General features: G+C 39.9%; 1 protein-coding gene across 1 annotated transcript in view; it reads right to left on the bottom strand.

Moving 5' to 3' along the window:
* The window catches only part of L3MBTL4 (L3MBTL histone methyl-lysine binding protein 4), a 272867-nt gene extending 249909 nt beyond the window's left edge, over window positions 1–22958 (bottom strand). The window contains 3 exon segments of the mRNA XM_060200807.1: window positions 15488–15580; window positions 18981–19084; window positions 22892–22958. Coding sequence (XP_060056790.1) covers window positions 15488–15580; window positions 18981–19084; window positions 22892–22958 — 264 coding nt within the window.
* Between the last annotated feature and the right edge of the window lie 292 nt (window positions 22959–23250).

Here is a 23250-nt window from a genome sequence, read left to right as displayed (position 1 = left end):
CCCCCACGCCCCACGTACAGGGAAGTTGCTTCACAAGCAAGTGTTGAAGCAGGTCTGAGGTTTGCAGGTGTCTGTCTTTCTCTTCCTCTCTCTGTCTTCCCCTCCTCTCTCCCTTTCTCTCTGTCCTATCCAACAACGACATAAATAACAACAATAATAATAATAACCACAACAATAAAACAACAAGGGCGACAAAAAGGAGAAAAAATTAGTCTCCAGGAGCAGGGGATTTGTGGTGCAGGCACCAAGGCCCAGCAATAGCCCTGGAGACTAATAATAATAATAACAACAACAATAATATCTTTTACGGAAGATGCTCTAAATTTTTAGCATTTATTACTATTTTCCTCACTATCCACTCTTTTCACATAGCTTCCATGAATTATTATTTGTTTTGAGCAGATAGCTTGACCATGCTGATCATTATTAATAACTTTATTCTTTTTTTAATTATCTTTATTTATTGGATAGAGACAGCCAGAAATCAAGAGTGTAATGGAGAGGGAGAGAGACACCTGCAGCCCTACGTCACCACTTGCAAAGCTTTCCCCCTGCAGGTGGGGACCAGGGGCTCGAACCCAGGTTCTTGCGTATTGTAATACCTGCGCTCAACTAGGTGTGCCACCACCTGCCCCAATAACTGTATTCTTTTTTTTGTTTAATATTTATTCCCTTTTGTGGCCCTTGTTGTTTTACTATTGTGGTTGTTATTACTGTTGTTGATGTCATCGATGTTGGATACGATAGAGAGAAATGGAGAGAGGAGGGGAAGACAGAGAGGGGGAGAGAAAGACAGACACCTGTAGACCTGCTGCACCGCCTGTGAAGCGACTCCCCTGCAGGTGGGGAGTGAGCTGGGGCCCAAACTGGGTTCCTTACACTGGTCCTTCCTCTTTGCGCTACGTGTGCTTAACCCGCTGAGCTACCACCGACTCCCAGCTTTATTCTTACTCGCAAATAAACCTAATGAAGTCCACTAATGAAAATGATGAAACTTTGCACTAGTAGACCTAAAGCTGCTTTTAATCACTAACTGCATCGCTACTTATTACTGCTTAATATACAGATGCTTATTTTTAGAAAGAAATTGGTTCTTCTAAAAGAAGCTTTTCATTTGCAAAAAATAGCCAACAGTAGAAAACATGTCTAGCCTATTACCTGGATGTATTAATGTCTTTTCTCATTTACTTTTTCCCTGCATTTGTTCCTTGTCTCTCATATACTGATACAGTTATTTACATAAAGATTAATTTTGTTGAATACTTTGAGGATTCTTTATCCCTAAATAGTTAGTATTTCCCCTAAGAATAGTGTTTTCCCATATAAAAAGATTTGCTTATATTATCACAGAACAGTAACCATTTTCTATACATTCAGTATTTATACAAATAAAAAAATAAGGGGTTCTTTGAGAGAAAGAGACAGAGAAACAGTAGAGAGAGAAAGAGAGAGAGAGAGAGAAACCACAGAACAGAATTTCTTCATTGTGTTGAAGGTCAGGCTTGAACCTTCATCATGAATATGGTAATTAAGCACCTTACTCAAGAAAGCTATTTTACTGGCCCTTATAGAAACTTTTTTTTTGTTTTTTTTGAATATTCTTTTTTAAAAATATTTATTTATTCCTTTTTGTTGCCCTTGTTGTTTTTTTATTGTTGTAGTTATTACTGTTATTGTCATTGTTGGATAGGACAGAGAGAAATGGAGAGAGGAGGGGAAGACAGAGAGGAGGAGAGAAAGATAGACACCTGCAGACCTGCTTCACCGCCTGTGAAGCGACTCCCCTGCAGGTGGGGAGCTGGGGTTCGAACCGGGATCCTTACGCCGGTCCTTGTGCTTTGCGCCACCTGTGCTTAACCCGCTACACTACAGCCCGACTCCCCTATAGAAACTTTTAACTAATCTTTCATTCTTATTCCAAACTGTCCAATTTACCCAACAACTTATTATCCAACACTTCCTCCTCCCAAACTATAGTCAGATATTAAATTTAGTCAACATGTCCTTTGCTTCCTTCATCTAAAATATTTTTCACAGCATTTCTTTATCTTTGGTAACACTGACATTTTTAAGAATACAGTCAGAACATTCTATTTCTTATCTGATGCATTCTCATGATTAGTTTCAGATTATGCAATGCTAACACCACAAATAGCTAAAAAAAAGGACTTCAAGATATACAAAAAAAACAACCTCTGAAACAACAAAAAATGAATCTATTAAAAATGGAGAGACTTTGAACAGAATTATTACATCAAGGAAAATACACAGAAAGCTAACAAGAATCTTAATAAAAGCTACCTAACATTTATTATCAGAGAAATGCAAAGTAAGACAACACTAAAATACCAACTCACATTAAAAAGGTAAAAAATAATAAAGGCTCATGTCATGTAGAGAAAAGGAAATCCTTACACACCAGTGGAGGGAATAAACTGGCCCGGCCTCTGTAGAAAATGGTATGGAGTTTTCTCAAAACAACTGAAAACAAACCTTCCGTATGATACAGAGATTTTACTCAGGGGCTACTTAAAGAACACAAAAATGCTTACAAAGATTTTATGTGTGCACTAACATTCACCACATGGAGACACCCAGATATGAAAAGGCACTCATATACATCTGCCAGGAAATATGAAATCTTAGCATTTTACCCAAACATCGAATGGAGAAAAGAGAAGTGATGCTAAGTGAAATAAATCCAGACAAAAACAAACACTGGATTATTCCTTATCTGTGGGGCTTTTAAGAGTCGGACCCAGAAGTGGCAACTAAGAAACAGAAATGGTTAGGAAAGGGGCGCAAAAAGGCTAAAGGGGCTGGGAAAGGTAGGAACTTTCTTAGCAACTGTCGCAAGGGTTTTAACTGGTAGGATTAATAATACCCTGCAGGCAGGGAGGGTCTTGAGGGTAGAAAGAAGATAGATCAAAGGAATGGAATGGTTGGGGATCTTTCAGGAAAAATAATGATTATGTAGATAATAAGGGAGAAGGCCATAGTATCTGGAATGTGGGGTGCTTTGTGAGGCAGAGAGTCTGATAAGACAAGGCAAATCTTGGGGGATTGTGTCCCCCCTTGCTCAACCTCTCAGTAGAGAGAGACTGACAGGATGGACGTCCCTTCAAGTCAAGTCCTGCCAAGCTCAATCATATCCTCACAATTTCCCGACATCTGCCAGTATAATACATCAGTGATGTGTGGTGGATTCTTCCCAGGATATGACATCTGAAGACGTGATATCCATCACTCTTACTGATGATGCAAATTTTGGTCACACAACCACAGTGGCATACAATGCTTTCGTGAGTTCTGTAAGAAGGCACATATGCCTACATACACACTTTATAAGTCATACACTGATGCACAGTTAATTCCAATCCAATCCCAGGGACTTTGTTCTCCTGTTTTCCATCCTTTCCCATGGTTCCTTAACAAACTCAACACATCTCCTAATACATTCAGTCCTACAATATAACCTTCTGGGTTAGTGTAAAAACCATGTCATGTTTTCCTATGCAAAGATGTGTCATGGCATTTTCCAAAAGCCCAGTAATTCCAGAACTGCTTCAGTCACACTATTATAGAAAATCTGTAGAGAGTTCCTAAATTGTTTGTAATTTCCATTCTGCCATATGCAAATGGAATACACAACTAAATAAAAAGTGTTCAAAAACTGTTTAGGCTCATTATTGTCTCTTCACTGCAGTTGTTCAGTGCATGCATTCTTTCTAAATGTGGCTGAATTTGTTTTGTCTCAATTTGCTTTGGGTTCATAATGGTTAACTTTCACTTTTAATGGGCGCAACACTAGCTAACACTATTTTTAAAAGTATATACAGTTTCACTCCCTCCCACATCCCACCAACCATATTCCCATACCTCCTCTAGCTTTCTGATTTGTACTTCCTGGGTTTCTTTGTATAAAGACGAGTAACTGAATATATGTTTTCCCCTTCTTTCCCACACGAAAGACAGCACACCTCATATGCTGCATTCCACTTTTTTTTTTTCCATTTCCTAATCTAATGTCTGCTGGAAGCCATTTTATGTTAGGTCATGGTGACCGCCCACATTGTTTATTTTTCATTGTGATTAATAGCGGGTTATAAGACTGAAAGATTGCAGTGTATGGCTCCACACCACACCCACCACCAAGGTGTCCACATTATTTTCCTCTCTGTGTGAGTACAGCAAGTCGAGAAACCTTCTACAGTTGGGCGAATGCATGTGTGTGTGTGTGTGTGTGTGTGTGTGTGTGTGTGTGTGTGTGTGTGTGTATGAAAGATAAACTATTTTAAAAATTTGATGAATTGCCTTATAAACTGTTATTAAATTTTTCATACATTCATGGATCATTTTCTAAGTGTACAAGGAAAAAAATTTAAAGATGATAAACAAACAAAAATAAATGAAATGGCAAGAATGAATTCTCAGGAATGTTTTATTTCTACGGAAATAAATGTTCTGTGTGCGTTCAACTCTCCAAGCCTTCTTCGCACACCAACTGTTTTCCAGCAGACTATGTAACAAGTCTTGTATGACTGCCTCCTGTTCAGCGCTTTGAAATTTCTCAGTTAACTTGCAGAGGCAACCACACACATACACATACATATTCATATACACACCACTAATGAGAACAAAAAGTGAAAGACCACGGAGCAATAAATTAATTATGCTAAAAAAAATTTAAGGAGCTGTAGGAACTGCGAGTACATAATAATGTTTTAATAGAAGTGAAAGATGCACAACTGGGGCTGGAATATAACTAGCATTTTACTAAATAATATACCACCTGAGCATATATGTAAATAGTGAATACAAGACATAATAATTCACAGCTAAGAGTTAAACTGAACAAAGCTGTCAGTATTTCAAAACATTCTGCAAGGCAGCTTTTGGGAGCTCCGTGGCACCCAGGCAAGTATCTACATGATGAAGCGATACTATGTTGCCTCTTCCTTATATTCTCGTGTTCTCATGTTCTGGCTCTCTCTCCCCCCCACCCTCTGCCTCCAGGCTTATCTCTGGGCCTTGGTGCCTGCACTAGTAATCCACTGCTCCTCTGGTCGTTTTTTCAATATTTTGGATACGACAGAGAAATCAAGAGAGGAGGGAAAGACAGAGAGGGAGAGAGAAAGTTAACCTGCAGACCTGCTTCACCACTTGTGAAGCCAGCCCCATGCACGTGGGGAGCCAGGGGTCTTGAACCAGGATCCTTGCGTGTGTTCTTGCGGTACACTGCTGCTTAGTCCCCCTTGTTCTCACTCTCTGAAATACACTGAATGAAAAAGTTGATCCAGTCACACAGTATGAGTGTCTGGCACCATAAAATAAATCCATTTGATTGGAATTATTACAATTCCCATTTCGCATATAAGAGAAAAGACTCTTAGGGGAGTTGCAAATGTTTCAAAGGAAGCACAGCAAGTCTGTAGAAAACCAGAATTCAAATTCAAGCTCCGATCTGTGGCTTCACTGCAAACCTAAGATACATTCTATAGTGAAGCAGGAGAAGTGATGACACGAACAGCAACTGCCACAGAGCAGGCACGTGCAAAGGCAGGTGGGACAGAGTCACACTAATGTTCGAGGCAAAACAGGCAAAGCTGAAGGACAGACTGAATGCAGAGGATGAAAGAAAAAAAAAAAAAAGGAATTCTGACTGACACTCAGGTCTCCTTCCTGCTTGAAAATAATACTGCTCAAAGTTTCCACAAGGTGATGGCTCTTACTTCCATAATATATAAGATACAAGAATTCTATGAACACCTGTATTTCAATTTCAAATTGTGGGTCTATTACAGTGACTTCAATCTTCTTCCAGATATCTTGGCAATGAAGTCTTTTCATCCAAAATGTCTAACCACTGAAAAAGACTGTTAGTTCCTAAGAAATTTTGAAATTCCTTCCTTGCTTTTTCATCAGGAAATTTTATGATCTTTCATTGAGCTTTCAATAGAACTTATAAAGAATAGTAGAATCCTTTCTGGCTTTCTCTCATGATATCAAAGAAAATGTAGATTTTTGGAAAGATATGCATATGTAAACACACATTAACACTGAAGATGCACTCAATCCCAAATATGCACACACTTCCCCTACTCTTCAAACGACTACCTGATGTAGCTATTTTTAACGGTGGAGCAGAGTTGCGATCCATATTACAGTCATGGAATTCTGAAGAAATCTCTTTAATTTTATGTAAAATATTATTCATATGTATTGATTTATATCGATATGTGATATGTGTATGTATTTCTCTGAAGAGATTATTCATAGCTGCCATTTGATGTTGAAAGCAATCTAAGACCCATTCAAAGATGAGGAGGCATATGTCTATAGTTTAAGGTGCTCTGTCATGAATCAATCTGCTGACTAACACATTTAGGGAACTCCCTTAAGCAAAACAGGAAGGTCGCTGAAACTATACCATGGATAGCTAGGCCAATCAACAAGGCATGTTGGCAACTCTGCTCTGTTTACTGGTACTTTAATATTGATTTATAAAACTGTGAGATAATGGGAGTATAATTTCACACCATTCCCCCCACCAGAGTTCTGTATTGCCATTCCCTCCATTAAAACTGCAGTGGTTCTTCCAAGATCACAGATGTGGAATGACTATTATTTCTATAACTGTCTGTCTAGATTTATAGATATTTGCCCATTTTTTCCCTATGGTTCTACCTTTTCTCCCTAAGTCACATCTACACCAATTACTACTTCCAAATGTCCTTCTTTCCTTTTCTCTCTCCAGGCCCTGATGGAGTTGGAGTTCAGAGCCCTCTCATCATCTTCCCCTAGTATTTCTCCCACTATGGATGGATGGACAAAAGTTCTTTTTGGGGTGCAGAAGTTCTGGCTTCTGTAATTGTTTCTCCACTAGACATGGGCACTGGTAGGTCCTTTCTCTTTCCCTGTTCTAGCCAGTGGCTAAAGTCTCAGAATACTATAGAAAACACATACCAGAGTGAGTGAAACACTGCTGAATTTCTGCAGCTTTGCATCAACAAGGATCTTGATAAACAACAACAAACAAAAAAAAAAAGAAAGGAAAGAAAGTAAAAACATGGGTGGGGAGCACAGTATAAAACAAACACTGTACAGAGAAAATGTCTTAAAATTCCTCCTAAAGTTGTCTGACAGACCGCTGTTCATCACTAAGTAAATTGGCAAATCCTCGTAGCCCAGGATCTACAACAACAAACTCACCTATCTTTCTGAAATGACTAAACCCTCCCTGTGTTGAGGGCGGGGTGGGGAAGTTGAGGTGGAACAGGACTCCTTGTAATATACATTTCCTTTAAGTAAAGCAGAAGAGCAGTGGGGACTGTCTTCACTCTGTGCGCTACCTGTAATACACATTTCCTTTAAGTAAAGCAGAAGAGCAGTGGGGACTGTCTTCATTCTGTGCGCTACCTGTAATATACATTTCCTTTAAGTAAAGCAGAAGAGCAGTGGAGACTGTCTTCACTCTGTGTGGCATGATTTTCCTCTTTCATAGTCTTATCCTTCTGAACAGCTCTGCCCATGATATTCAGTCCCCAGCCGGAGCTGCAGATAAGCCGCCTTTACAGGGGGAATCAAGTCCCTCCAAGAACAAACAGCAGCTCTGATTTGGCTGTCAGAACTTCAAATCTCCTCAATGCCCAGAGTCCCCCTGGTACTGTGAATCACACCCTTTCAAAGAAGGAGAGTCTAAGAATAGGCAATGAGACCTGAGCCACAGGGCCAGGATGTTCCTTTAGTTTTCTGCCTCAGAACTGAGAGCTTTAAGAAATATGAGAAATGAACATGAATGGGAATTCACTGTGTTCTTTGGAGTTCAGAAATTAATCAGCTGAAACAACTTTACAGGAGATGGCTACAGTCTAGTTTTCAGACATACTCCCTTCTCGGTCCTCTATTTAAACCCCACACTTGAGCAGACAAGATTGCTAAGAATACACAGAGCAAAAAAAAAAAAAAGAGAGAAAGGATCAAAGTAGCCCACTTTAGATACAGAACAGAAAGAACCATTCCATGAACAACTTGCTGAGGAAACAGAGACACAAAAGGAAATTGACAACATTACTGGGTTTGTATGTAGTGGACATCCAAGCAGAAAATGTGGACAGAAATTTGAAACTCTATGAATCTCCACTGAATGGGTATTAAGAAGGTGGATGAGATACTTAAGGATCATGTAACCCTCAGAACAAATCACAGAAGGGAAAAAAAAAAATCCTTTTGGAAAAACATTGTAAAGGGTGGTGAGGAGAAAGAAAAGAAGGGGAGGGGGAGGAAAGGGGCCTAACATTTTCCTGGATTTGAAGTTTTGGCGATCACTTCCATATGGGAGCAGTTTCAGGCAGTGGTTATGTAAAGGTCAGGAAAAAGTAAGAAATAAAGAGAAAAGTGACTGTATTCTAGCATTTCAAGAAGCTGGACTGGATTGAATGAGATAAAAACAGTGAAGATATGGGAGTCAGGCGGTAGCATAGCAGGTTATGCACACGTGGTGCAAAGCACAAGGACCTGCTTAAGGATCCTGGTTCAAACTCCCGGCTCCCCACCTGCAGGGGGGTTGCTTCACAGGTGGTGAAGCAGGTCTGTAGGTGTCTATCTTTCTTTCCCCCTCTCTGTCTTCCTCTCCTCTCTCCATTTCTCTCTGTTCTATCCAACAACAATGACATCCATAACAACAACAATAATAACTACAACATTAAAACAAGGGCAACAAAAGGGAATAAATAAACATTTTTTTAAAAAGTGAAGATACAAGAGGTAGTACATTTTCTCAAAGTGGAGATAGGCTTCTTTTTGGTTTATCTGGAATACTGTGTGGATTCAGGTCTATCATCCCAATCTAGGATCCCTGTAGTGTTAACATTGATATATGGTGCAAGACAGTAATCCAGTATCACTCTTCTGCACATGACTACCAAGTCTCCCCAGAATCATGGGTGAATAGGCATTGCCAATTTCATATCCCTGGCTCCTTTCACCATCCCAAACCAACACAGATAGACACACTACAGAATGGGAAAAGAAACAGGGTTGTTAAAAGTCATGATTCTCCCCATACCTACGGACATCTAATCTTTGATAAGGGGGCCCAAAGGATTAAATGGAAAAAGGAGGCTCTCTTCAATAAATGGTGTTGGGAAAACTGGGTTGTAACATGCAGAAGAATGAAATTGAACCACTTATCTCACCAGAAACAAAAATCAACTCCAAATGGATCAAAGACCTAGATGTCAGACCAGAAACAATCAAATACTTAGAGGAAAACATTGGTAAAACAGTTTCCCACCTAAACCGCAAGGACATCTTTGATGAATCAAACCCAATTGCAAGGAAGACTAAAGCAGAAACAAACCAATGGGACTACATCAAATTGAAAAGCTTCTGCACATCCAAAGAAACCATTAAACAAACAGAGAGACCCCTCACAGAATGGGAGAAGATCTTCACATGCCATACATCAGACAAGAAACTAATCACCAAAATATATAAAGAGCTCAGCAAACTTAGCACCAAACAAGCAAATGACCCCATCCAAAAATGGGCAGAGGATATGAACAAAACATTCACCTCAGAGGAGATCCAAAAGGCTAACAAACATATGAAAAACTGCTCTAGGTCACTGATTGTCAGAGAAATGCAAATTAAGACAACACTAAGATACCACCTCACTCCTGTAAGAATAGCATACATCAAAAAAGACAGCAGCAACAAATGCTGGAGAGGTTGTGGGGACAGAGGAACCCTTTTACATTGCTGGTAGGAATGTAAATTGGTACAGGCTCTGTGGAGAGCAGTCTGGAAAACTCTCAGAAGGCTAGACATGGACCTTTCATATGATCCAGTAATTCCTCTCCTGGGCTTATACCCCAAGGACTCCATAGCACCCAACCAAAAAGAGGTGTGTACTCCTATGTTCATAGCAGCACAATTCATAATAGCTAAAACCTGGAAGCAGCCCAGGTGTCCAACAACAGATGAGTGGCTGAGAAAGCTGTGGTATATATACACAATGGAATACTATGCAGCTATCAAGAACAGTAAACCCACCTTCTCTGACCCATCTTGGACGGAGCTAGAAGGTATTATGTTAAGTGAGCTAAGTCAAAAAGATAAAGATGAGTAGGGGATGATCCTACTCATCAACAGAAGTTGAGTAAGAAGATCTGAAAGGGAAACTAAAAGCAGGACCTGACCAAATTGTAAGTAGGGCACCAAAGTAAAAGCCCTGTGGTGAGGGGTAGACATGCAGCTTCCTGGGCCAGTGGGGGGTGGGAGTGGGTGGGAGGGATGGGTCACAGTCTTTTGGTGGTGGGAATGGTATTTATGTACACTCCTAGTAAAATGTAGTCATATAAATCACTAGTTAATTAATACGAGAGGGGGGAAATTAATTGTATGTCTCAAAGTTTTTCAAAACACAAACTGAATCTTTTCTCAATACATGCAGTGTAATTGATATGCAGACTCTCTCAAAAGCCTAGACCAAGTAGATCAGAAGCAACCAATAGCACAGCTATATACAAGATACTGGGTACTGTACAGCAAACCCTAACAAAAGGACTTTTCAAAGTTAGCCCAATTACCAATTAATGTGATGATAACATTAACTATCGATTGTCTTTTTGAACCCTAAGACAGCAGGAACCTCACATCTCCACTATAGAGCCTCTACTTCCCCCAGTCCTGGAACCCTTGGATAGGACCCACTTTCCCGTATGCCTCTCCCAATCCATATCAAATAATATTGCATCTGCCAATCACAACCTAACCAACGCGACGATTGCCACCTCAACATGCTTCACTTCAGACTGTGTCCAGAGACTTCACAGGTGGAATGACAACCCTTCAGCTTCATTACTCGGGTGAGACCTTTCTTTCATAGTATACTCTAATTCCATCTCAGATGGTTCACTTTCTAACAAAGTCCCAAAACCTAGATATACACCAGTTTCTGTGAGAGAGAGCATATGTTCACACGTATCTTTAAACTACTGCAAAATATATACCTGAAAGCAGAAGTACACTAGAGTTTGCAGTGAGTAACCCCCCTAACATTTCCTCTCCACTATTCCAAGCTTTGGGTCCATGATTGCTCAACAAATTGTTTGGCTTCATATGTTAACTCTCTTTTCAGCCACCAGGTTCCAGATGCCATCAGGATGCCGGCCAGGCTTCCCTGGATTGAAGACCCCACCAATGTGTCCTGGAGCTCAGCTTCCCCAGAGACACACCCTACTAGGGAAAGAGAGAGACAGGCTGGGAGTATGGACCAACCAGTCAACGCCCATGTTCAGCGGGGAAGCAATTACAGAAGCCAGACCTCCCACCTTCTACAACCCACAATGACCCTGGGTCCATGCTCCCAGAGGGATAGAGAATGGAAAAGCTATCAGGGGAGGGGGTTGGATATGGAGAATGGGTGGTGGTAATTGTGTGGAATTGTACCCCTCCTACCCTATGGTTTTGTTAATTAATACTTTATTAAATAAAAAAATAAAAAAATAATAATAATAAAAAAGTCATGATTCAGGAGTTGGGTGATAGCGCAGCAGGTTAAGTGCACATGGCACAAAGCACAAGGACCTCTTAAAGATCCCGGTTCGAGCCCCCAGCTCCTCACCTGCAGGGGAGTCGCTTCACAGGCGGTGAAGCAGGTCAGCAGGTGTCTATCTTTCTCTCCTCCTCTCTGTCTTCCCCTCCTCTCTCCATTTCTCTCTGTCCTATCTAAAAACGACAACACCAATAACAATAGTAACTACAACAACAATGGGCAACAAAAGGGAAAATAAATATATATAACAATTATTTTAAATCATGCCTCATCTTTGCATAGAGAAACCCTGGAAAAAGGTCATGAACTTTCCAACAACCAAATATATACATGCAAGAGAAAATGTTAATAAAGATATATGAAGAACTCACAAGAGTCAATAAAAAAACTTTAAAAATAGGAGAAAAAGGGAGTTGGGCAGTAGTGCAGCGGGTTAAGCGCAGGTGGCGCAAAGCACAAGGACCGGCTTAAGGATCCCGGATCAAGCCCCGGCTCCCCACCTGCAGGGGAGTCGCTTCACAGGCGGTGAAGCAGGTCTGCAGGTGTCTGTCTTTCTCTCCCCCCTCTGTCTTCCACTCCTCTCTCCATTTCTCTCTGTCCTACCCAACAACAACAAACATCATCAACAACAATAATAACCACAACAAGGCTACAACAACAAGGGCAACAAAAGGGAGAAGGAAAAAAAAGCAATACATGGTGAATCCAAAATGGACTACAGTATGTCACAGCAGACACAGAGACTCGGAAGGGGAAAGGAGGGTTACTGGGGGAAGGCTAGGGACCTGAAGCCGTACTGCAAAGAAGACGATGGTTTAGTTCAGGATGAAATATACACCAATATCTGCCTTGGGCAAATGGGGAAATGTATCTTTGTGATACCAAAAAGAACCTGTAAATCAATATTGTCTCAACAGAGCGGCACTAGAATTGGGAAAAAAATAATAAGTTTGAATCCAGCAAAGATAGACACATTTAATCAGCAAAAAAAGTTTTTTTTTAAATTTTCTAGCAACAGCAAGTCTTTGTATAGTTATATACTCATTACCTCAAATAGTAAAATTGATTATAAAGTATAAAAATCATTTTAGAGGGCAGGGTAGTGGTGCATCTGTTCAAATGCTCACATGAGAGTGTTCAAGCACTCAAGTTCAAGTTTATCTCACAAGTGTGTCCTGGAATCCCACCTCTCCAGAGAAACATAGAAACAAGCTGGGGGGGGGGGGATGGATCAACCTGCTAAAACCCACATGCAATGCAGAAACAATTACAGAAGCCAGAACTCTCACCTTCTTGCACCTCAGAAAGAATTTTGGCTCATACCCCCCAGAAAAGGAGAAATGTTAGGAGAAGACTATCCGAGGACTCTGAATTCCAATTCCATCAAAACCTGGAAGGAAGAAGAATAAAGGAAGGAAAGTCAGAACTAACAACAGGCGCAGGCGTGACTTAGGAAGAGAAGGCAGGACCACAGGAAAAAAAAATGGAGGAGATATATATGACCAATATATATATATATTAGTCAGTCTGCATCTGTGACCTTGGGAGAAGTAATGCAGCTTCCAGCGGAGGAAATGAGGACACAGAACTCTAATGGTAAGAACAGTATGAAATTATACTCTTGTTATCTCATAATTTTGTGAATCAGTATTAAATCACTAATAGAAAAAAGTTGAAGAGCTCCTCCTCAGTTGACTGACCTGAGCATCATTATTATAAGATCTAATCAATTAAAAGGTTAATAGTAAAGAATACAGGTCAAAATAAAAGCTAATTTTCTATGAGTCTCTTTGTTGGAATAGTGTCATGAGCCACTTCCTTTTCTATTCTATTGAAACCTACTTTCAAGTGTAAACAATGCTTATGTCAATGAAAGACATAAATGTTGAATGAAATGAACACTGTATTTTCAAACATAAGAATCTTTGTCGAACCCCGGCTCCCCACCTGCAGGGGAGTCGCTTCACAGGCGGTGAAGCAGGTCTGCGGGTGTCTATCTTTCTCTCCTCCTCTCTGTCTTCCCCTCCTCTCTCCATTTCTCTCTGTCCTATCCAACAACGACAACAACAATAATAACTACAACAATAATACAACAAGGACAACAAAAGGGAATAAATAAATAAAATAAATATTTAAAGTCAGGACAAATAAGCTCAGTGATTGATAGACTTCCTTCTCATTCAGGGTTAGACGTGGTTCACCCACTCACTGTACACTGACCATCATGACTCTACTTCACACTGATATGCTGTTTCACAGGCACATATTATAACCCGCCTACAGAGCGGAAATAGGAGAGGCTTTCATGGGAGAATTCCAGAAGTGGCAAGTCTGGATGGGATTGGCTAGGAAAGGGGGTGGAATGAGGCAAAAGGCATGCTGGGAAGGTGGAAATGTCCTTAGCAACTGTTGCAATGGTTTTAACTGAATTAGCAATACCTGGAGGGGATAGCGTGGTGGGGATCTGTAAATAATACTAGCATGGAAATACAGTGGTTTGTGGGCCCTGCCAGCGCTCAAACACATCTGCATGATTTCTCAACATCGATACAAATCCATTTCTAAGTTTTCTGCAAAACACTGTGACCTTCTACCTAGGTTCCCCCCTCCACCATCATGTTGCAAGACCTGAAATAGCCCCCACACCCACCCCAGAGTCTTTTACTTTGGTGAATCCACCAAACCCAGTCCAAGTTCTGCTTTGTGTTTCTGTCCTTATTTCTCAACCTCTGTCTATGAGTGGGATCATCCCCTCTTCATCCTTCTCTTTCTGGCTTATCTTACTTCACGTGATTCCTTCAAGTTCCATCCAAGATGAAGTGAAGACAGTGAAGTCATCATTTTTAATAGCTGAGTAGTATTCTTTTGCATATATTTACCACAATTAATCAGCCACTCATCTGTTTTTAGACACCTGGTTTGCTTCAACATTTTGGCTATTACAAATTGTGCTGCTATGAGCACAGGTGTACACAGATCTCCTTGGATGGATGTGTTTGATTCCTTAGAACACATACCTAAGAGAGGGACTGCTGAATCCTAAGGTAGACTAAACAGAATAGAGAGAGCAGCAAAACACTTGATATCATGGACAGAGACAATATCCCAAAGCCTTAAATCCTAGGTGTCAGTAGTCAACTAGTTAAGCAAGTCTACAGAGGCTACTCTAAGCATGTCTAGTTCAGTAGATCCTAACCTAAGGGTTCCATGGTCTCTTCTTACATCTTGCTTGACCTAGTACTTCCATGCAATACAACAAAACAGGCCCCTTCTGGGGCTGGGTGATGGCTCACTGGTTGAATGCACATGTTACAATGCATAAGGATCTGGGTTCAAGCCCCGAGTCCCCACCTGCATGGAGAAAGCTTCACAAATGGTGAAGCAGGGCTGCAGGTGTCTCTCTGTCTCTTTTCCTCTCTATCTTCCCCTTCCCTCTCCATTTCTGACTATCTCTATTCAATAAATAAAGATAATAAAAATATTAAAAAGAAAACAGCCCCCTTGAATCAAATCCTTCAGTAGAAATATATAAGAAATGTCAATTTATGAAAAGAATAATATCTACTGAGTGCTTACTATGTGCAAGTTTCATTGACCTGTACATCTTTTATCTAAATATGTCCCTGGCATATACAACTATTTTAACCCTACATAATCCAACAATATAGATACAGCCAGCTGGCCTGCACTGATAAGGCAGGAAACTGGGACACAGAGAGACTGGCTGTCAGTGGCAGGAAACTCCGAACGCAGGCAATCCATTTCTGGAGCACACAGTTAGGAACACTACTGCTTCTACTAACTTCACTATGTCATTTTCCAGCAGTCCACAAAAGTGGCTGTGCTACAGGCTAATGATTTCATTTTAGTTAGAACTCGTAAGTTTCCTTGATTCCTTAGAAAAATGTAAAACCTTCAAGGGTTCACCTTGGAAAATAATTCAACTGGTACAGCCACAGCCTTCTGTTCCCTCAAGTACTGCTCCCAAGACCATGTTTCCTGCACAGCTGCTGGAAGTAACTGGAAGAGAAAACACAATGCATTAAGTAATTACTGACCAAAACACAATGCATTAAATAATCACTGACCAAAAAAAAAAAAAAAAAAAAAAAAAAACTAATACAATTTAACTGAAGATCAACACAAAAATCAAGTTAATTAACTGACAAAATTAGGAAATGGAAGATTCAACAACTAGTAGTCTTTCCCCCCCATTTTGTAAATAATTAATAAATTCATATAACCCTTCCATAGTCCAGTCTTTACACCAGCTACTACATATAATCCCATCTTTGAGAAGACTTAAACCAAGTAACCTTCTAGTTCTTTTCAGTAAGAGTGAAATGGTACAGAAATCATAGGGGATAAATCAGTTCATTTTAAGGTAAATGAGCGAATGTTTTGAATAACTTTCTTCTGTGCTCACTCCTTTTTTTTATGTGAATGTGAAGGGGCATAGGCTGTCACAGATAATGCGGAGATACACTAAATATACAGCAAAACTATTAAAAATAGCCATATTCTCCTTCTTGGATGTTGTCCTTTTTTTCAAGGAATTTATTTTTATTAAACAACCCTACAAGAAATTCCAAAGGGGCTTAAATAAAATGAAAATATAGAGCAATCTCATGTTGTGTGGTAAATAAAGAAATAAAGTAAGGAAAACATACAAAGTCCAATGAAGACATATCTTTGGGCTTGAACTGTAGAACTGAGGATACAGAAGTGGATAGGAGAGGGAGAGGGAAGAATTTTTCTTTTCTTTTCTTTTCCTTTTTTTTTTTAGTGATTTGATAATGGTTGACAAGATTGTCGTATGGGGGGGGGGGGTGCAGTTCCATATAATTCCCACCACCAGAGTTCCCTGTCCCATCCCCTCCATTGGAAGCTTCCCTATTCTTTATCCCTCTGGGACTATGGACAAAAATTCCTTATGGGGAGCAGAAGGTGGAAGGTCTGGCTTTTGTAACTGCTTCTCCATTGGACATGGGTGTTGGTAGGTGGATCCATACTTCCAGTCTGTTTCTGTCTTTCTTAGTGGGATGGGGCTCTGGGAAAAACTGGTGAGGTCTGCTGGGGCTCATGTGGGGTGGCTCCAGCCAGGAGGTAAGCCACTGATCATCCTTCACCAGCTCAAGGGCTCAGTGATTCAGAAAGGAAGACTCGGGGAGTATTCTTATACAAACACTCATTTATTTGAAGGTGGGTTTGGGTTTATATAGAAAGTTAAACAAAGGACATTTTTCAAATATGTCAGAAATTACAGGTTTCTTAAAGGTCAGCTTGCCCCTATGGTAGAGGGCCGGTATGACAAGAATTGATGAGATACATAAAGGTCAAGACAATTAGTCTCCATGATGTAGGCAAGTTAATTATCCAAAGGCATTTAAGAGAAGCATAGGGATTAAACCAGTAAGGTGAGGTAGAGAAAGAAAAACAAGACTAGATGTAAATCATAGATAGCAAAGAACACAAGGAAATAAGATTTTGGGGGTTTCTCTGTCTGGTGTTGGGGAGGTGTATGATAGAGTGTGTTCTCTTTAGTGATCAAAAGGTGAAGTGGATGTGTGAACTTTGAGTGACTATCATGAACTTTTAGTGAACCTTAAAGCAGGCAACCATTTTGCCAGCAGTGAGAGGCTTGTAGGCTTTCTGTGAGCTTGAGAGACTAACAAGGAGAAACTGAGTCTGGGAGACTTCCCTCTTGGCTCATCTCTATGAGGAGAGAGGCTAACAAGTGGGGTGTCTTTCCAGACCTCTGTCCAAGGATGGGAGAGCTTCCCTAAGGTCTACCAAGCTTTCACATAGTCCCACAGAGATCATCTGCCCAGGGAAGTCAGGTTGGTGTCATGGTAGCATCTGCAACTTGGTGGCTAAAAAGCATTTAAGATATAAAGCAGAGCAAATTTTTTAACAATCAGGAACCTAACAGTAAGAGTATCCTGAATGTTGTCTTAATGCAATCACAGTTGACATGCCAATGACCAAACCACAAGGATTTCAGTCCCAGAACTCTTCATCATAATGAGACAACAGAAAGAAACTAAAAGTTCACTAAAAGAGAATTAAATTATGCATTGTAAAGAGATGTCATTTTTATAATAACCTGTATAACTATATTGTGTAAGATTGTTTAATGGTAAAGAAAGGTTATGTAAATAAACCCTGCTAAGTGAAAAAAAAGAGCAGTTCAGAAAAGCAAAATTATCCTTTTGGTAAAATATGTAATGGAAATAAAAAGATTGAAAATAAATCAATCAAAATCTTAATTTAAGTCTTATTTAGGTGTTAGTATTAAATAATAATTTACTCCTAATTTCCTTTGTATTTTTTGACTTCTAGAGTTTTCTTCAATATCTTATTGTCTTATTATTTCTTTATAGAGACAGGGAGAAATTAAGAGAGACAGGGGAGACAGAGAAGGAGAGAAAGAGAGAGACACTTGCAGTGCTGCCTCACAGGTTTTCCCCCTGCAGTGAGGACCAGGGGCTTGAACCTGGCCCTTTACACATCAATGCATGTGCTCAACCAGGTGCACCACCTCCCAGCCTGATTTCTAGAGTTTCTAGATTAATATCTATCACTGCGATTCAAGTAAAATTATCACTATCAATAAAACTCTAGCAAAAGTATTAAAAATTATACTAAGCTGGTAGTCTATTTCCCAGAAATAGTTTTCCTAGGATTACATGTTAAGGAGGGAGTCATGATAAGATATGATGGCAAAGAAATTCATATAACAACATTACCATAACAAAAATGCAAAAAATATGGGAGAAGCATTAAATTATGATACTTGTGTACAAAAACATGACTTTAAATTTATAAAAATCCCCATTTCTAAATAATAAAATATATAAGTAGTGTGTGAGTTAAGTAAAATTTTAAAGTAAAGAAACATATCAGTATAGACACTATAATCCTAAATTTTAAAATATAAATGATTGCATTATAACATTTATCCATGCAACACAAGCACAGTCTTTGTGTAAGGCACTATATGTGTGTGTGTGTGTGTGTGTGTGTGTGTGTGTGTGTGCATGTGTGTTCACAGATACAGACACACAGACATAGAAAACCACTGAAAAGTGACAACAAAGCGTTAATAGTGGCTACAGGTGAATGGCAAGGTGAACATACATATTATTTCCATAGTGTTATTTTATGCAACTTTCAAAATCTCTGGAAGCACAGTCTCCTTATACCATTCTACCATTTCAGTTACCTGTGGTCAACCTCTATCCTCAACCATTACAGATAAGGAAGTACATTGAGAGAAAGAGCAATTCAAAGTTTTAGAGGCTCAGAGAACAACTTTGATTCGAGTAATTTGTTTACTTTGATGCGAGCACTGTTTTATTTTATCAACGGTTATTGCTTTTAACCTCTTGTAGTGTCTAACCTGTGAATCAGACCTTACCGTGTCTATGTGGGTCATTCTATAGGAAATGACACAGCAGATCAAGGGGTCAGTGATATCTGCACTTTCCAGCATCCACTGAGAGCCTGACAAAGAATCACTCACTGTCAAACACCCAAGTTTTTTTAATCCATTTGCAGTTGACTATTACACCTGGTGATAAATGGAGGTCCTGCTTCAATCTTCTGCATATTTCAATCTAATTTTCCTTGCACCATTTGTTGAAAGGACTGTTCTTTCTCCATTTAATGTTTGGGCACTCGTCAAAAATTAGCTTTCCATAGGAGTGAAGGCTTATTGCCAGGCTCTCCACTGTATCCCGCTGTTCTTAGTGCCGACTTTTGTTCCTGTAGGCAGTTTTTTTTATTTATTTATTTAATAGACCAGTAGTATAATTTGAGGCCAGGAAGTATGCTTCCTTCATTCTTGCTCTTTTTTTTTTTTCCTTTAAGAACTGTGTTGGCTGAGTTTATTCTAGTCCCTGATGAACTTGTGTAACTTTTTTTTCTATCTCCATGTAAAAATTCAGTGGAAACTTGACAGGGTTTCCATCAAACAGTATTAGTATTTGAGTAGAATAGTCCTTTTAAAATGCTAATTCTTCCAACCCATGACTATTAAATATCTTTACATTTCTCTTTCTATTTCATTTATTAGTACCTTGTAATTTTCAGCATACAAGTTTTTGTTGTTGTTTTTTTTTTTTGGTCTCCTGTTAAGTTTATTCTCAAATACCTAAGTGTACTTGTTGCTGTTATGAATGGGACTGATTTCTGCATTTCTTTTTCTGGTATACTATTTGCAAAAGAATCAGTCACTCCATCAAGTATATAAAAGAAAACAATGACAGAGCACACTACAGTCCATATTTCAACAATACATTTGAAGGATCAAGTCCAACAGCAAGGGAAACAAAAACAAAAATAAACCAGTGAGACCCCATCAAACTAAAAAGCTTCATCACAGAAAATGAACCATTACCAAAATAGAAAACACCATACTGAATGAGAAATATCTTTCTATACCATATATCAGACCACATACTAGTAATAAAATATATATATAAAGAGTTCACAAAATTCAACAGCAGCAACAACAAAAAAGCAATTCCGTTAATAAATTGAGAGAATATATGGACTGGAGAGAGAGAAACTTCACCAATGAAGCTATCCAGATGGCCAGCAGATATATATTTTAAAATGCTCAAAATCACTGATGATTAGAGAAATGTAAATATAGACTACCTTATAACTCGAAGTCTGCCATACATTAGAAACAACAAAACGACAAGTATTGACAAGGATGTGGTGAGGCAAAATGAACCCTTTCCCCATTACTGGTGGGGGTGTAAATTGGTTCCATCACTGGCAAACAGTCTGAAGATTCCTCAGGACATTAAAAATGAACCTGTTGAGTGGGCGATTTCTCTCCTGGAAATTCATCCAGAGAAGATGGAAACATTCATTTGTGGAGATGAATATGCACATATGTCCATAACAGTACTATGTATAAAAGCTCAAACTTGGAAGCAGCCCAGATGCCAGATGCCAGATGCCAGAAGACTGATGAAGAAGTTGTAGCACAGACAGATGCAACAGGAGAACTTCATAGCAGCTCCGGGATTCAGCTCTGCGACCGAGAGATAATAAAAACTCGAGCAACGCAAATGAACTACTGAATATAAAAACAATCTTTGGATCCAGAAAGCCCAAAGGCAGAGGAAGAAAATGGAAAGGAGAGGAAAAAAGACAAAAAAAAAAAAAAAAAAAACACCTGAAAGACTGCCTACTTGAAGCCAGTACAGTGATGGTGAAAGCCTAGCTGCTCCAGGACTTCTCAAAACCACGACAGCATAAGTTACAACTAAAAAACTGCATGAACCAGAAAATACAACAGCAACACTCGGAACACAGAAAGCCCAAGGTAGGGGAAGATAAAAACACACAACCCTCGACAGGAGGCAAAATCATCTGAAATCCAGGTGCTGCCTATGTGCTCTGCTATGCTGCACAGGGACCCAGCACTTTAAAGATTATTTTTCAAAGTGTACTGAATTTAATGACACATATCTTGTTGTTTTAAATATTTAGTTATTTATTCCCTCTTGTTGCCCTTGTTATTTTGTTGTTGTAGTTATTATTGTTGTTGTTATTGATGTTGTCGTTGTCGGATACGACAGAGAGAAATGGAGAGAGGAGGGGAAGACAGAGGGGGGAGAGAAAGACAGACACCTGCAGACCTGCCTCAACGCTTGTAAAGCAACTCCCCTGCAAGTGGGGAGCCGGGGGCTTGAACCAGGATCCTTATTGGTACTTGTACTTTGCGCCACCTGCGCTTAACCCGCTGCGCTACCGCCCGACTCCCATGACACACATCTTACACCACTATACATAATACTCAACCAGAAGCAACCAGACTCAAGGAAGTGAAAAAGCAGAGAAATGCAAATAAAGATAACAATGAGATGCTACTTTACACCTGTGAGAACATCATTTATCAGAAAGGCCAGAAAAGGTCAGGTGGTAGGACACCCAGTTGAGGTCACATGTTACCATGAGCACAGACATCAGTTCAAATCACGGGTCCCCCACCTGCAGGGGGAAAGATTTATGAGCAGTGAAGCAGTGCTGCAGTTATCTTTCTGTTTCTCGCTGTATATCTCCCCTCCCCCTCTCAATTTCTGTCTTATGAAATAAAATTAAAAACCTATTAAAGGAAACCAGGTGGATTGCACCTGGTTAAGCACACACATTACAGGGCACAAGGACCCAGGGTCAAGCCCCCGACCCCCACCTGCAGGGGGAAGCTTCACGAGTGGTGAAGCAGGGCTGCAAGCGTCTCTCTGTCTCTTTCCCTCATTATCTCCCCCTCCAGTCTTTGATTTCTGGCCGACTCTATCCAATGAATAAAGATAATAAAAACATTTATTTAAAAAAGATAGAAAGGACAGAAACAACAGTTGTTGGAAAGGATGCAGAGAAAAGGGAACAGACCTGTACCGCTGGTGGGAAGATAAATTGCTCCAACCCTTGTGGAAAATACAGAATCTCCAAGTCTAGAGATTTCTCAGAATACAAGAAATGGACCTACTGTATGGCACAACAACTTCTCTCTTAGGGATTTATCCAAAGGAGGGGAGAAAAAAAAGGGGAAGAAAAACCACTCTCATTCAAAGACAGCTAAGTCCATGTATGTCTATAGCAGCACAATCTGTAATACGCCCATGTTAGAAGCAGCAACCAGATTCCCAATGACATGAGTGGTTGAGTAAGTTCCGGTATAGACACACAATGGAATACTACTTAGCCATTAAGAATTATGAAGTAAATTAAAGGGGGACTTTAATGATGAAGTAATTAAAGGTGGACTTCCAGAGGCAGGGCTACGGACCAGCAGCAGCTGTGTTTCTCTCCTCTCCTCTCCTGGGTCAGCTAGGAATACCAAAGGAGACCACCTGGGACCACAACAAGACAGGACTAGAACGACTTCAGCAAACGCTAGAAGAAGAAGGAAGCCACCAAATCACCGGTGAGTGCAAACACATGCTGCTTGTGGACAGAGAGGAGCCTAGGGAGAGATTAAGTGGCTGGTAACAGTCCGGCAGTTTACCAGTTGAGACACCACCTCCAGTCTCTTTCATCAACAAAAAGACGGCTGAAGGGAGGAGAGGACTCCCCTGAGACTCACCAAACACAACTGTGAGTCTCCACTGCTACTGCCCTCAGAATCTGGAGCAGCAGGGGGGAGGCCCTGTGCTGACAACAGAGGACAGAGAATTGACCAGGAAACTCAGGAGATCTTTAATTGTTTTATATGTTGCTTGCAACAACTGAGTAAAATCCAGGTAAGAAAAATTTATCATTTCATAACTTAACAACAAACACAACGCATGCAGAATAATATTTACTAACAATCGTAACACATAAGCTTGTTCATGTTAAGCAACGCATATGCTGAAGTGTGACTAACAACTATCATGGATAGTTGCTTGAAAAATAGTAAAGCTAGGTTTGCTTGAAAAATAGTAAAATGCTGTGTAATTTTCATAGAGAAGCTTCCTATCGTTACAACACATAAAGACTTGTTACCGTTTCTCCCCCAACATGAGGTGCTTTATTTTTCTAAGCAGAAAAAGCAATTTGACAAACACTGAAGACTCTGTCAAGATGATTCAACATCCCCATTTTCACATAAGCATTTTAGAACAGCACAATCATATGCTTCACAAAATAACACTGCAGCAGTGTCACCTATAAAGCAAACGTGGATA

The sequence above is a fragment of the Erinaceus europaeus genome, chromosome 10 (genome assembly GCF_950295315.1).
Source record: "Erinaceus europaeus chromosome 10, mEriEur2.1, whole genome shotgun sequence".
NCBI classification, from domain to species: Eukaryota; Metazoa; Chordata; class Mammalia; order Eulipotyphla; family Erinaceidae; genus Erinaceus; species Erinaceus europaeus.
This window is presented reverse-complemented; position numbering and strand designations above follow the sequence as displayed.